We start from the raw sequence: 13,122 nt of genomic DNA, 5'->3' as shown, positions 1-13,122 counted from the left end.
CTGTTCACTATGAAAAATTTAATGAAAAATGTAAATTTTCCATAAATGAATATGTAGTTGTAATACTGTACACTCTCAGAAAAAAAGTACAAAATTGTACCTTTAGGATTACAATGGTACAAAGGTACAAATTTGTACCCTTGCACGCGCTCAGTGTTATTGTAAACATGTCTTTAATTTTACCCTATCAATTTGAGCCGGAATCAGACCCGGTGATTGGACTGCGGGATGAAAATAACAGCGTTTTTCGACGACATGGCGACAAACACACTCTACAAACGCAACTCTTGTGTATTCCTGTGGGCGGAGGTTAGTCAAAAAACTGTTTTAGTGACGTCATTAAAGAAGGAAGTAGAGGGATGTAGTCCAAACTGGCCGTTCGATGTAGGCGACTTCTGTTAAATAAAATATCTCGCTTGGCATTGAACTTTGAGCTTTAAAATTTTACAGATTTTATTTATACTCTAACAACAACATTACACACTAACTAACGTTTGAAACATGGGATCACGAAGAACGGGACCTTTAAAAGTACAAAAATTTACCCTTCAAAAAGGGTACAAAATTGGCTTTGACAGCGTACAATCATTGACTATAATGAGATATATATATATATATATTACACACACACACACACACACACTGAATTAAAATCAGAATTTATTAAAACCTTTTCATTTTCACATTTTACATTTTTCATTGCATTATTTTCATTTTAAACACATTTTTAAACATTTCATATGAGTCCATCTTGCCGGATGTTAAAAAGTAACACTGAAGCAGTGTTAAAGTTAATGAGATAATTGATTGATGATTGAGTGATGATTGACAATTAGTGGAGACACCTGATGATAATAAGCAGAATCACTGAAGAAACAACAAGAGAAAAAGAGAGAGACACAACAACTACAACTGACTTCCAGCTATTAAACATTATTACACTTATTATTAACCAGTTTGATTTGATTTCTGTCACACATCAACAAAAGTTCTTACTGAGAATTAACAGATGTTTAGATGTTAATGTTTTAATGAAAGTTTAGTTTGAAGTCACCATGATGGTGAAAAGCATTTCCTTTAGTTGGGCTCTTGACTCTATTTATTAATTTATCTCTGACTGCTCCAACTTTGTGTTTGTAGAGCACATTTGTTATGGCCAGAGAAACTATGATCTGAGCTGTGTTTCCCAAAAGTGCTGTGAGCCAAAGTTGATCAATTTAGGTTTACAATGCTTTGGGAAGCACAGTCATAATGGTTGTGTTTTCTCATTGTGAAATGGCCAGATTCATTGGTGACATCCAGTATTAACTGCTGATGTAGATGTTATATTATTTCTTTATAGTAAATCTCTGAGATCCAGCAGAGCTTTTATAATCTTAAGGGTTTTTTTTGAAACACACACAGACATCAAGAATCAGCATATGACCCTCAACAATGGTGACAATCAAACAAAGTGCTTCATGTTGCAGTGCATGATGGGAGCCACCAATCAAAACTCATCCATGACTCCCATCATGCATTGCTGCATGAATAAATTATGCAGCTGAATTGTCCTGTAATTTTCGTAGATTGTTCATGTTTGCTTTTATTTTTCTGTTGTTTTGTTGTGACAGTAGCTTGTTTTGTGATGTTCAGAGTTGATCTGTTTGTCAGTATTTTGTATTTATTTATCGTCACCGTTCTTGAGAATCAGATGCTGATTCTTGATGTCTGTGTGTGTTTAAACACTGAAGCTTCAGTGCATAATGTATTATTCTTAAAAAAGAAAAAAAAAAGTTCATCCTGCTGTTGGATCTCAAGCTGTAAAATCACAGGATTACAATCATTAATACTAAAGCTACACATCAAGCACACAGTCAGAGATTTAGACTCTAAATGACATCAGGCCATCACATGATGATTATATCATCACCAAATTATATTGTGACCAGATCATATTCCCTCTGACCATAACAAATGTGCTTTACAAACACAAAGTTGGAGCAGCCAGAGAACAATTAATAATAAAAGGTAAAGAGTCAAGAGCCCAACTAAAGCAAACACTGACCTCTTTCATGGTGACTTGAAATGAAACTCCATAAATCATTAATTAACACCTTTTTTCTCTCTTTCCTTCAGTGATTCTGCTTATTATCATCAGGTGTCTCCACTAATTGTCAATCATCACTCAATCATCAATCAATTATCTCATTAACTTTAACACTGCTTCAGTGTTACTTTTTAACACCCGGTAAGATGGAGTCATATGGAATGTTTAAAAATGTGTTTAAAATGAAATGTTATAAAATGTGAAAATGAAAAGGATTTAATAAATTCTGATTTTAACTCAGTGTGTGTGTGTAAAATATATATATCTCATTATAGTCAACGATTGTACGCTGTCAAAGCCAATTTTGTCCCCTTTTTGAAGGGTCAATTTTTGTACTGTTAAATAAAAGCTACAAAATTGTCACCAAAGGTACAAAACTGGTCTCTTAAGGTACAAATCACAAGGGTACAAATTTGTACCTTTGTACCATTGTACCCCTAAAGGTATAATTATGTACTTTATTTTCTGAGAGTGTACAACTTCTGCATTGTGTAGACGTTTAGTGGCATTGGTCACTCAAACAAAGGGAATTTTGTTTATCTGGATCTTTATTTTCACTCCTTATATAAAAACACACCAACAAGCAGCTTCTATTTGGTTAGTTGCTCTTAAATGTCCTGTCTCTCCCAAAAAACAAACACAAATCAAGCGAAAAAGATGCTTTAAACAAGAAAATGGTATAAAACAGAAAACATACTTGATATAAACACACAAACAAGCATCCTCTTTGGGTGAAAAGCCCTTACTAGTATAAATGTCTGACCACCATGTGCCCATGTTTAGATAAAAGATAAAAACATAACTCAAAGAGTACAATTACAAAAACTAATAACAGCTAATTAACCCTTTAACTGCCCGCTCGACCAAATGGTTAAGCACATTTTGAGTCACTATATTTTGAACAGAGGTGGACATTCCAGGGGTCAGAGAGTAAAAGTCCTGCCATATTTTTATTCCACCCACTGAAGCATTAATGAGATAAATAAGTGATTAATTGAGTGATGATTGAGCATTATTGAAGACACCTGATGATAACAAGCAGAATCACTGAAGGAGAAAATCACAATTTTTAAGTTACCATCATCGAGGTCAGGGTTTGTTTTAGTTGAGCTCTTGACCCTTGACTGTTTAATATTAGATTTTGTTTGGGCAGTTTTAACTGCATTAAAACCAACCAGACAAGCAAAGTTAAAAGATGATCAGGTGTTTGTTATGTTTTCACATAGTCAGTATTTGTTCTGAATCACTGAACTCATTTAGAGCCCAATCTCTGAGTTAGATTTACATTATTGATTACAGCAGCACTTTGATTCTACAGCAGAAGATCAGCTTTTGCAATACAGAATTTTTTTTTTTTTTTAAGTTCTTTTCACAAAAAAAAAAAAAAGCTATTTTAGGCACACACAGACATCAAGAATCAGCCTGTGAATCTCAACAACGGTGACAAGCAACATATTCTGATCAACAGATCAACTCTGAACATTAGAAAACAAGCTACTAAAAAGTCACAGAAAAACAGCAAAATTTTAATAGTGAGAATAAAGAAAATTACTAAGACAATTCAGATCATAATTTATTCATGCAGCAATGCATGCTGGGAGGCATGGATGAATTTTGATTGGTGGCACCCAGAATGCATTGCAACATGCTTTATTATTCTCACCACTGTTGAGATTCACAGACTGATACTTTACGTCTGTGTGTTTAAATGAGTTTTGTTTGTTTTGTTTTTTTTAAACAGAACTTTAAAAAAAAATAATAATAATAATGAAAAAATAATGATGAAACAAGACTGTCGAGAGCTAAAATGAAACCTACACCTCTCCCATGCAATTATGGTGTAAAAGGGAAAAATAAGAGCCAACATGGGAAATAAGACATCATGACTCAATTAAAGGGAAACACGCACACATAGACAGCTATACCAGGTAGCAGACATGAACATAAATTTGTGTTAATTCTACTCAATATATTTAACAATAATTTCTATATCAGTTACATTAGCAATATGACAGAACATCTGACCAATCACATCTCTTATTTGCACCTGTGGAAGTTGCCCTCTATAGCTCATTGAAGGGGAACCTTGTTGATGCGCTGAACACCACTGTCTTCAATAGAGTGAAACACAGCCAGAGTCTAGTGCTCTATATTTAATTGCCAATAATTAATATCCCTGTGAAATGCAGAATTTGATTCATTTGTTTTCTTGCAACTGTGACTTTTTATCTCATAATTGGGAATGCATTTCTGGTAATTGTGACTTTATATCATACAATGTGACTTTAAATCTCAGATTTGCAACTGCTTCTCACACTGCAAATTTATATTACAACGTGACTTATTTTCACAAAGCGACCTCATACATTATGTGACTGTAGCTCACAATTGAAACTTTATTTCTTGCACTCGTGACTATTAATTGATGTCACAATTGTGAGACAGTTGCAATGAAAAGATTTAAAATCACAATTACCTTTTCATTTTTTTGCTCTTGGTGGAAATGTGTCTCTGTGTTTCCTCACAGTAGGTTGGTAAATCTGACACAGAGACACTGAAGATTTTGGATAAACCCCAAATCCAGCATAGAGGGGTTCAGTGAATGTGGTGTTGATTGTGTGTAAGTGTGTGAGTGTGTGTGTGTCAGAGACACTGTAGAAGGACAGAGTGCCGGCCGGCCAGTCCAGATACACTCCTACTCTCTTAGAGCGGGCTGAAGGGCCATATACATCAGTGCTGTTATTATTGTACCAGACAGTGTAATTCATATCAGAACAGTACATACTCCAGGACTGTTCATTGAGTCCAAACCAACAGTCAATCCCACTTTTCCTGCTGATACCTTTATATGCCACTGCGACATGACCCGATCCACTCCATTCAACCTCCCAGTAACAGCGTCCAGTCAGACTCTCTCGACACAAAACCTGCTCCTGGCTCTCAAATCTCTCTGGATGATCAGGATAGGGCTGAAGATCATTCACATATGTTGTTTTTCTGTTCCCCTCAGACAGGATGAGTTGAGTGTGTGCTGTGTTTGGATCCAGTGTGAGATCACAGGCATCTGAACACAAGAAAGAGAGGAGAACAATGACATTGTTAAATATGCACTGGTGTGTGTGTAGGTGCACTCTCAAAAAGGATGTGTTAATTAATAACACATTTTTTGTGTTATGGCTATTTTAACACATTTTTGTGTCAATTTAAGTTGATCATGTGTGTAGAGAGAGAGAGAGAGAGAGAGAGAAACAACACTGTGTCCAACACAACATGTGTTAACTATCATCCAATCACATTGCTGCTACGTCACTCCGCAAGCCATTAAGCAAGTTTGTGCCTCTTTCTTCATCGGTGGATGACTTGTGTTCATTTTGACACATTCATTGTGTGATGATTTTAACACATTAAATGTGTCAGGAAGGTGATCTGCTGTTAAAGCAGAATCAAAGAAGAAAATCACAATTTTAAGTTATCATCATGGAGATGAGTGTTTGCTTTAGTTGAGCTCTTGACCCTTGACTTTTTAATATTAGGTTTAGTTTGGGCTGATGTAACCGAGTTAAAACAGCCAGACAAGCAAAGAGAAAAGATGATCAGGTTGTGTTTGTTATGTTTTCACATAATCATTATTTGTCTTGAACTCATTTAGAGCCCAATCTCTGAGCTGGATTTACATTATTGATTATAGCAGAAGATCAGCTTTTTCTACATAATTCAAAGGTATTTCTTAAAAAGTTGTTCTGATCAAAAAACCTTGCTTTTAGGCACACACAGACATCAAGAATCAGCCTGTGAATCTCAACAACGGTGACAGGTAACATTTTCTGATTTTAGAAACATTAGAAAAGAAGCTCCTAAAAAGTCACATAAAACAGAGAAAGAAAAAAAAAATAGTGAGAATAAAGGAAATTACTAAGACAATTAAGCTCATAATTTAGCTCATAATTTATTGATGCAGCAATGCATGATGGGAGCCATAGATGAATTTTAAGTGGTGGCTCCCAGAATGCACTGCAACATGCTTTATTATTCTCACCACTGTTGAGATTCACAGGCTGATTCTTGATGTCTGTGTCTCTAAATGAAAGAGATTTTTTTTTTTTTTTTTTAAATCAGAACAACTTTTGGGAAATCCTCCAGATTATATTGAAAAAGCTGATCTTCTGCTGTAGAATCACAGTGCTGCTGTAATCAATAATGTAAATATAACTCAGAGATTGGGCTCTAAATGAGTTTAGTGATTCAGATCAAATAATGATTATGTGAAAACATAAACACCACCTGATCATCTTTGCTTGTTTGCTTGACTAACTGTTACAACAGCCTAAACACAATCTAATATTTAAAAAGTCAAGGGTCAAGAGCTCAACTAAAGCAAACACTCATCTCCACGATGGTGGCTTAAAAATTGTGATTTTCTCCTTTGATTCTGCTTGTTAACAGCAGATCACCTTCCTGACACATTTACTGTGTTAAAATCATTGACTCAGTGAATGTGTCAGAATTAACACACAAGTGTTGTCCCTAAACTCACACACTGATGTGTAAGAATTGAACACATTTTGAGTCAGTTTTAACATCCTTTCTAAGAGTGTGTATTGCATTCATTTTAACTAGTCAAAAATAGCACATCTATGACACAAATTGTGTGATTTATGACACATTAGTGTGTTAAATATTTTAACATTGCCTGTGTTAAGAAGAATAACACACTGGTTGAGTTAAAAAAAGTAACACAACATGTGTTGTCCTTAACTAGACACACGGATGTGTTAAGATATAACACAGGTTGTGTTGTTTTTAACACAACCTGTGTTATATCTTAACACACCCGTGTGTTAAGTCATCCGCCAATGAAGAAAGAGGCACAAACTTGCTTAACGGCTTGTGGAGTGACATAGCAGCAATTTGATTTGATGGTAGTTAACACATAATGTGTTGGACACAGTGTCGTTTCTCTCTCTCTCTCACACACACACACATTAGTGTGTTAAATATTTTATGCCTGTATTTAGAAGAAATAACACACTGGTTGAGTTAAAAGTAACACAAAATGTGTTGTCCTTAACTAGACACACGGGTGTGTTAAGATATAACACAGGTTGTGTTGTTTTTAACACATCTGTTTTAAGAGTGTGTGTTTGAATGTGTGTTCTTGTATACATAGTTTATGAGGACACAAGTTGTGTATAATGACATGGGTATTACAATGTAAACATGGTTTATGAGGACACTTCCAAGTGTGTGTGTGTGTGTGTGTGTGTGTGTGTGTGTGTGTGTGTGTGAGTGAGAGAGACAGGGCTTACATTTTCGCAATCCTGGTCTGATCCTCATATCTCCTCTATGGTCCAAACTATACAGGCACACACACACACACACACACACACACACACACACACACACACAAATTATATGATATGTGACAAGATTGTTATAATTGCAATTGCAGTTTTGTGGCGTTTTTAATTTGAGTTCCCATAAAAATGTAAATTCTGTCATTTACTCTCCCTCATGTCATTCTAAGCCCATTGGATTAATCTTCGACACACAAATGAAGATATTTTTAATGAAGCCTGAGAGATTTCTGTTCCTATTCTGTTAGTATTTGAACTACGCTGTTGGACATTTGATATTTGAAATCAACCCAAACAAACCCACCCCTCTCTTCATTGCTCCGCCTCCAAAACTCACACTCCAATCCTAACCACCCTGCTCTGAGTCGAACTCGAACCGCTGCCCGATCCCTGCTGGCATGCAAGGCGAATGCAATAACAATGTTGGTTATGTTTTTACATAAACATTATTTGATCTGAATCACTGAACTCATTTAGAGCCCAATCTCTGAGTTAGATTTACATTATTGATTACAGCAGCACTGTGATTCTACAGCACAAGATCAGCTTTTACAATACAATTTTTTTTTTTTTTTTTTTAGAGATCTGATTTTTTTTTTAAAAAAGCGCTCATTTAAACACACATACATCAAGAATCATCCTGTGAATCTCAACAGTGGTGGTCATCATAAAGCATGTTGCAGTGCATTCTGGGAGCCACCAATCAAAATTCATCCATGGCTCCCATCATGCATTGCTGTATAAATAAATTATGAGCTAAATTGTCTTAGTAATTTCATTTATTCTCACTATTAACATTTTGCTGTTTTTCTGTGACTTTTTAGTAGCTTGTTTTCTAATGTTCAGAGTTGATCTGTTGATCAGAATATGTTGCTTGTCACCGTTGTTGAGATTCACAGGCTGATTCTTGATGTCTGTGTGTGCCTAAAAGAATTGTTTGTTTTGTGATAAGGACAACTTAAAAAAAAAAAAAAAAAAAAAAAAAAATCTGTATTGTGTATAAGCTGATCTTCTGCAGAATCACAGTGCTGCTGTAATCAATAATGTAAATCTAACTCAGAGATTGAGCTCTAAATGAGTTCAGTGACTCAGATCAAACAATGATTTTCAGAAAACATAACCAACAACACCTGATTATCTTTTAACTTTGCTTGTCTGGTTGAACAAAAAACAAAATCTAATACTAAAAAGGCAAGGGTCAAGAGCTCAACTAAAACAAACCCTGACCTCGATGATGGTAACTTAAAAATTGTGATTTTCTCCTTTGGTGATTCTGCTTTTTATCATCAGGTGTCTTCAATAATGCTCAATCATCACTCAATTTATCACTTAATTATCTCATTAATGCTTCAGTGGATGAGATAAAAATATGGCAGGACTTTTACTTTCTGACCCCTGGAATGTCCACCTCTGGTCCCATTTATCCTTCTGCAGTTTTTTTTTTTTTTTCAAATCTCCCTCTTGCTCATTCTCTCTCCTCGACTGTCATACGCCCCCTGATGCTGATTGGTTAGACGTTTGTTGTTGGACCCAGCCCGACTAACTTCCAAACAGTGGATTTGAAATATCACTAAGTCCCCCTTTAATTCACCCCCAGTGGTTGGTAAAGAAACGGAGCAGACAGACAGTATGAAGAAGAATGGCACCGTGCCATGAACAACATAGATGAACTGATGGAACATGTGTACAAGGAACAAGAAAGTAGAAAGCGAGAAAAGAAAGGCATACTTAGCAAACTATAGCAATAAATAAATAAATAAATAAATAACACATGTGTGTTTACTGTATGTGTATCTGTGTAAAATCTAAATAGAAAATATAGTCATGTACTGTATGTGCTACTGATAGCTAATTCTTTTCAGTTGCCACTAATCAATTAAAATAATTATTGTCTATATTTAAACCACATTTTTAAATCATGTAAGCATTTAAGCAATGGATAATTGTAACGAAGGCGGGGCTCACAGGTAAGATCCAAATGCAAGCGTTTATTTACAGTGGTAAGCGTGGTCGCACACAGCAAAATCCCCAGTGTTAAAAGAACACCCAAAGTGTACATATGAGTCCATCTTGCCGGGTGTTAAAAAGTAACACTGAAGCAGTGTTAAAGTTAATGAGATAATTGATCTGATTCTCAAGAACGGTGACGATAAATACAAAATACTGACAAACAGATCAACTCTGAACATCACAAAACAAGCTACTGTCACAACAAAACAACAGAAAAATAAAAGCAAACATGAACAATCTATGAAAATTACAGGACAATTCAGCTGCATAATTTATTCATGCAGCAATGCATGATGGGAGCCATGGATGAGTTTTGATTGGTGGCTCCCATCATGCACTGCAACATGAAGCACTTTGTTTGATTGTCACCATTGTTGAGGGTCATATGCTGATTCTTGATGTCTGTGTGTGTTTCAAATAAACCCTTCAGATTATAAAAGCTTTGCTGGATCTCAAGCAGTAACAGAGATTTACTATAAAAAAATAATATAACATCTACATCACCAGTTAATACTGGATGTCACCAATGAATCTGGCCATTTCACAAAGAGAAAACACAACCATTATGACTGTACTTCCCAAAGCATTGTAAACCTAAATTGATCAACTCTGGCTCACAGCACTTTTGGGAAACACAGCTCAGATCAGAGTTTCTCTGGCCATTACAAATGTGCTCTACAAACACAAAGTTGGAGCAGCCAGAGATAAATTAATGTTAATAAATAAAGTCAAGAGCCCAACTAAAGGAAATGCTTTTCACCATCATGGTGACTTCAAACTAAACTTTCATTAAAACATTAACATCTAAACATCTGTTAATTCTCAATAAGAACTTTTGTTGATGTATGACAGAAATCAAATCAAACTGGTTAATAATAAGTGTAATAATGTTTAATGGCTGGAAGTCAGTTGTAGTTGTTGTGTCTCTCTCTTTTTCTCTTGTTGTTTCTTCAATGATTCTGCTTATTAACATCAGGTGTCTCCACTAATTGTCAATCACCACTCAATCATCAATCAATTATCTCATTAACTTTAACACTGCTTCAGTGTTACTTTTTAACACCCGGCAAGATGGACTCATATGTACACTTTGGGGTGTTAATTTAACACTGGGCATTTTGCTGTGTACAGGCAGGGTCAAAACAGGAACAAACGGGAACAGTAAGGAACAGGTAGAGTCGTAGTCAGGGTACAGGCAGTAGATCAAGGCAGGCAGCAATGGGTCGTAAACGGGAATCAGGCAAGATCAATCACAGACAGGCAAACAGGATACAAGGAAACGCTCAGAAATGTAACACAAGTGAAAACAAGACTTCACGATCAGATGGTGTGAATGAGAGTCCTTTATAGTCCAGGTAATGCGTGGAAGCTGGGTGTGGTGATTAGTGTAGTGATTGGTGGAGTGAGTGCAGGTGATTAGCAGAGAGGATTATGGGGAATGTAGTCCGGGAAGTGACAGGAGCAGACGGTGATCGTGACAATAATACAGAAGCACCAAAGAGAAGACAAAGGAAGACAAACTGGATGGAACAGCAACTGTATATTTGTTCAACTAAAAATAGAAAGGAAAGATATAATAACCTTTGCAATTCAGATGATAACAATTTACAGAGGTGGACATTCCAGGGGTCAGAAAGTAAAAGTCCTGCCATATTTTTATTCCACCCACTGAAGCATTAATGAGATAAATAAGTGATTAATTGAGTAATGATTGAGCATTATTGAAGACACCTGATGATAACAAGCAGAATCACCAAAGGAGAAAATCACAATTTTTAAGTTACCATCATCGAGGTCAGGGTTTGTTTTAGTTGAGCTCTTGATCCTTGACTGTTTAATATTAGATTTTGTTTGGGCAGTTTTAACTGCATTAAAACCAAACAGACAAACAAAGTTAAAAGATGATCAGGTGGTGTTGGTTATATTTTTACATAAACATTATTTGATCTGAATCACTGAACTCATTTAGAGCCCAATCTCTGAGTTAGATTTACATTATTGATTACAGCAGCACTGTGATTCTACAGCACAAGATCAGCTTTTACAATACTTTTTTTTTTTTTTTTTTTTTAGAGTTCTGATTAAAAAAAAAAAAAAAGTGCTCATTTAAACACACAGACATCAAGAATCATCCTGTGAATCTCAACAGTGGTGGCCATCATAAAGCATGTTGCAGTGCATTCTGGGAGCCACCAAACAAAATTCATCCATGGCTCCCATCATGCATTGCTGTATGAATAAATTATGAGCTAAATTGTCTTAGTAATTTCATTTATTCTCACTATTAAAATTTTGCTGTTTTTCTGTGACTTTTTAGTAGCTTGTTTTCTAATGTTCAGAGTTGATCTGTTGATCAGAATATGTTGCTTGTCACCGTTGTTGAGATTCACAGGCTGATACTTGATGTCTGTGTGTGCATAAAAGAGTCTTTTTTTTTTTATGATAAGGACAACTTTAAAAAAAAAAAAAAAAAAAATTCTGTATTGTGTATAAGCTGATTTTCTGCAGAGTCACAGTGCTGCTGTAATCAATAATGTAAATCTAACTCAGAGACTGGGCTCTAAATGAGTTCAGTGACTCAGATCAAATAATGATTTTGAGAAAACATAACCAACAACACCTGATTATCTTTTAACTTTGCTTGTCTGGTTGGTTTTAATACAGTTAAAACTGCCTAAACAAAATCTAATACTAAAAAGGCAAGGGTCAAGAGCTCAACTAAAACAAACCCTGACCTCGATGATGGTAACTTAAAAATTGTGATTTTCTCCTTTGGTGATTCTGCTTTTTATCATCAGGTGTCTTCAATAATGCTCAATCATCACTCAATTTATCACTTAATTATCTCATTAATGCTTCAGTGGATGAGATAAAAAATATGGCAGGACTTTTACTTTCTGACCCCTGGAATGTCCACCTCTGACTATTTAAAGGTCGATGTCATTGTAATATTCCAATGTATTTACTCAGTTGTGATGCCACATCGGTTTATTATTTACATATGGGTCTTGAGGGGCTTTGTGTACAAAAACTCACTCAAGTTTAGTCAAATTTAGTCAAAATGCTTGTTGTATTCTACTCCTTGAGACCTTTCAAATGACATATAACACATTATTATCTGAGCTGTATGATGCCTTTTACACATTGGAGTACATAGTACAAAAAAAAAAAATAATGATTTTTTAAAAATTATTTTTTAGCAAATAACTCAGCAGCACTTAGGAGTTAATCAAAGTGGCTACATTCATTGTAAAGTTCAGACTCTAAGCATTCAACTGACACCTATTTTTTTATGTTTAAGGCAGGAGTTTTGACAAATACGATTATTAATTTTTTTGTAGCTAGGTGGCACCCACAGGCGGTCCACTCCGTTTTAGAGTGACGACTCAGCACAAAATCCAAACAAAATGGTTGGATGCATTAAAAACCTGAGTTTCTAAGCTTTAAAATGATATTTTAAATGATTTTGTGTTATTCCTGTCAGTGGTTGCTTAGTAATTTGATTATGAATTTTTTTCACGGGGGATGGTGTCCCGCCGGCGGGCATCAGGGGTTGAGATTTTTTTTGTGAATATGGCCCATGGTATTGCTTCTGTCACATTAACCACCGCAGTGCACACCAGTTTGCTCCAGACCAGAGACAGGATAGTACAGAGTCAATTATGCATA

At 35.5% G+C, this 13,122-nt stretch overlaps 1 protein-coding gene across 5 annotated transcripts in view; it reads right to left on the bottom strand.

Annotated features, from left to right (window-relative positions):
* Window positions 1-589: 589 nt before the first annotated feature.
* The window catches only part of LOC137031827 (NLR family CARD domain-containing protein 3-like), a 35,859-nt gene continuing 23,326 nt past the window's right edge, over window positions 590-13,122 (bottom strand). For 2 of the 5 annotated variants that reach the window (XM_067403118.1, XM_067403119.1), the window contains exons 6-7: window positions 7,396-7,442; window positions 591-5,153 (exon numbers count right to left, since the gene is read on the bottom strand). In XM_067403118.1, coding sequence (XP_067259219.1) covers window positions 4,570-5,153; window positions 7,396-7,442 — 631 coding nt within the window. In that variant the 3' untranslated portion in view covers window positions 591-4,569. Of the gene's footprint in view, window positions 5,154-7,395; window positions 7,443-13,122 lie in introns of all 5 variants that reach the window. The other 3 variants (XM_067403120.1, XM_067403117.1, XM_067403121.1) reach the window with 3 other exon arrangements.

The sequence above is a fragment of the Chanodichthys erythropterus genome, chromosome 12, assembly GCF_024489055.1.
Source record: "Chanodichthys erythropterus isolate Z2021 chromosome 12, ASM2448905v1, whole genome shotgun sequence".
In the NCBI taxonomy this organism is placed as follows: Eukaryota; Metazoa; Chordata; class Actinopteri; order Cypriniformes; family Xenocyprididae; genus Chanodichthys; species Chanodichthys erythropterus.
The sequence above is the reverse complement of the archived record's forward strand: the minus strand, read 5'-3'. Positions and strand labels throughout refer to the sequence as shown.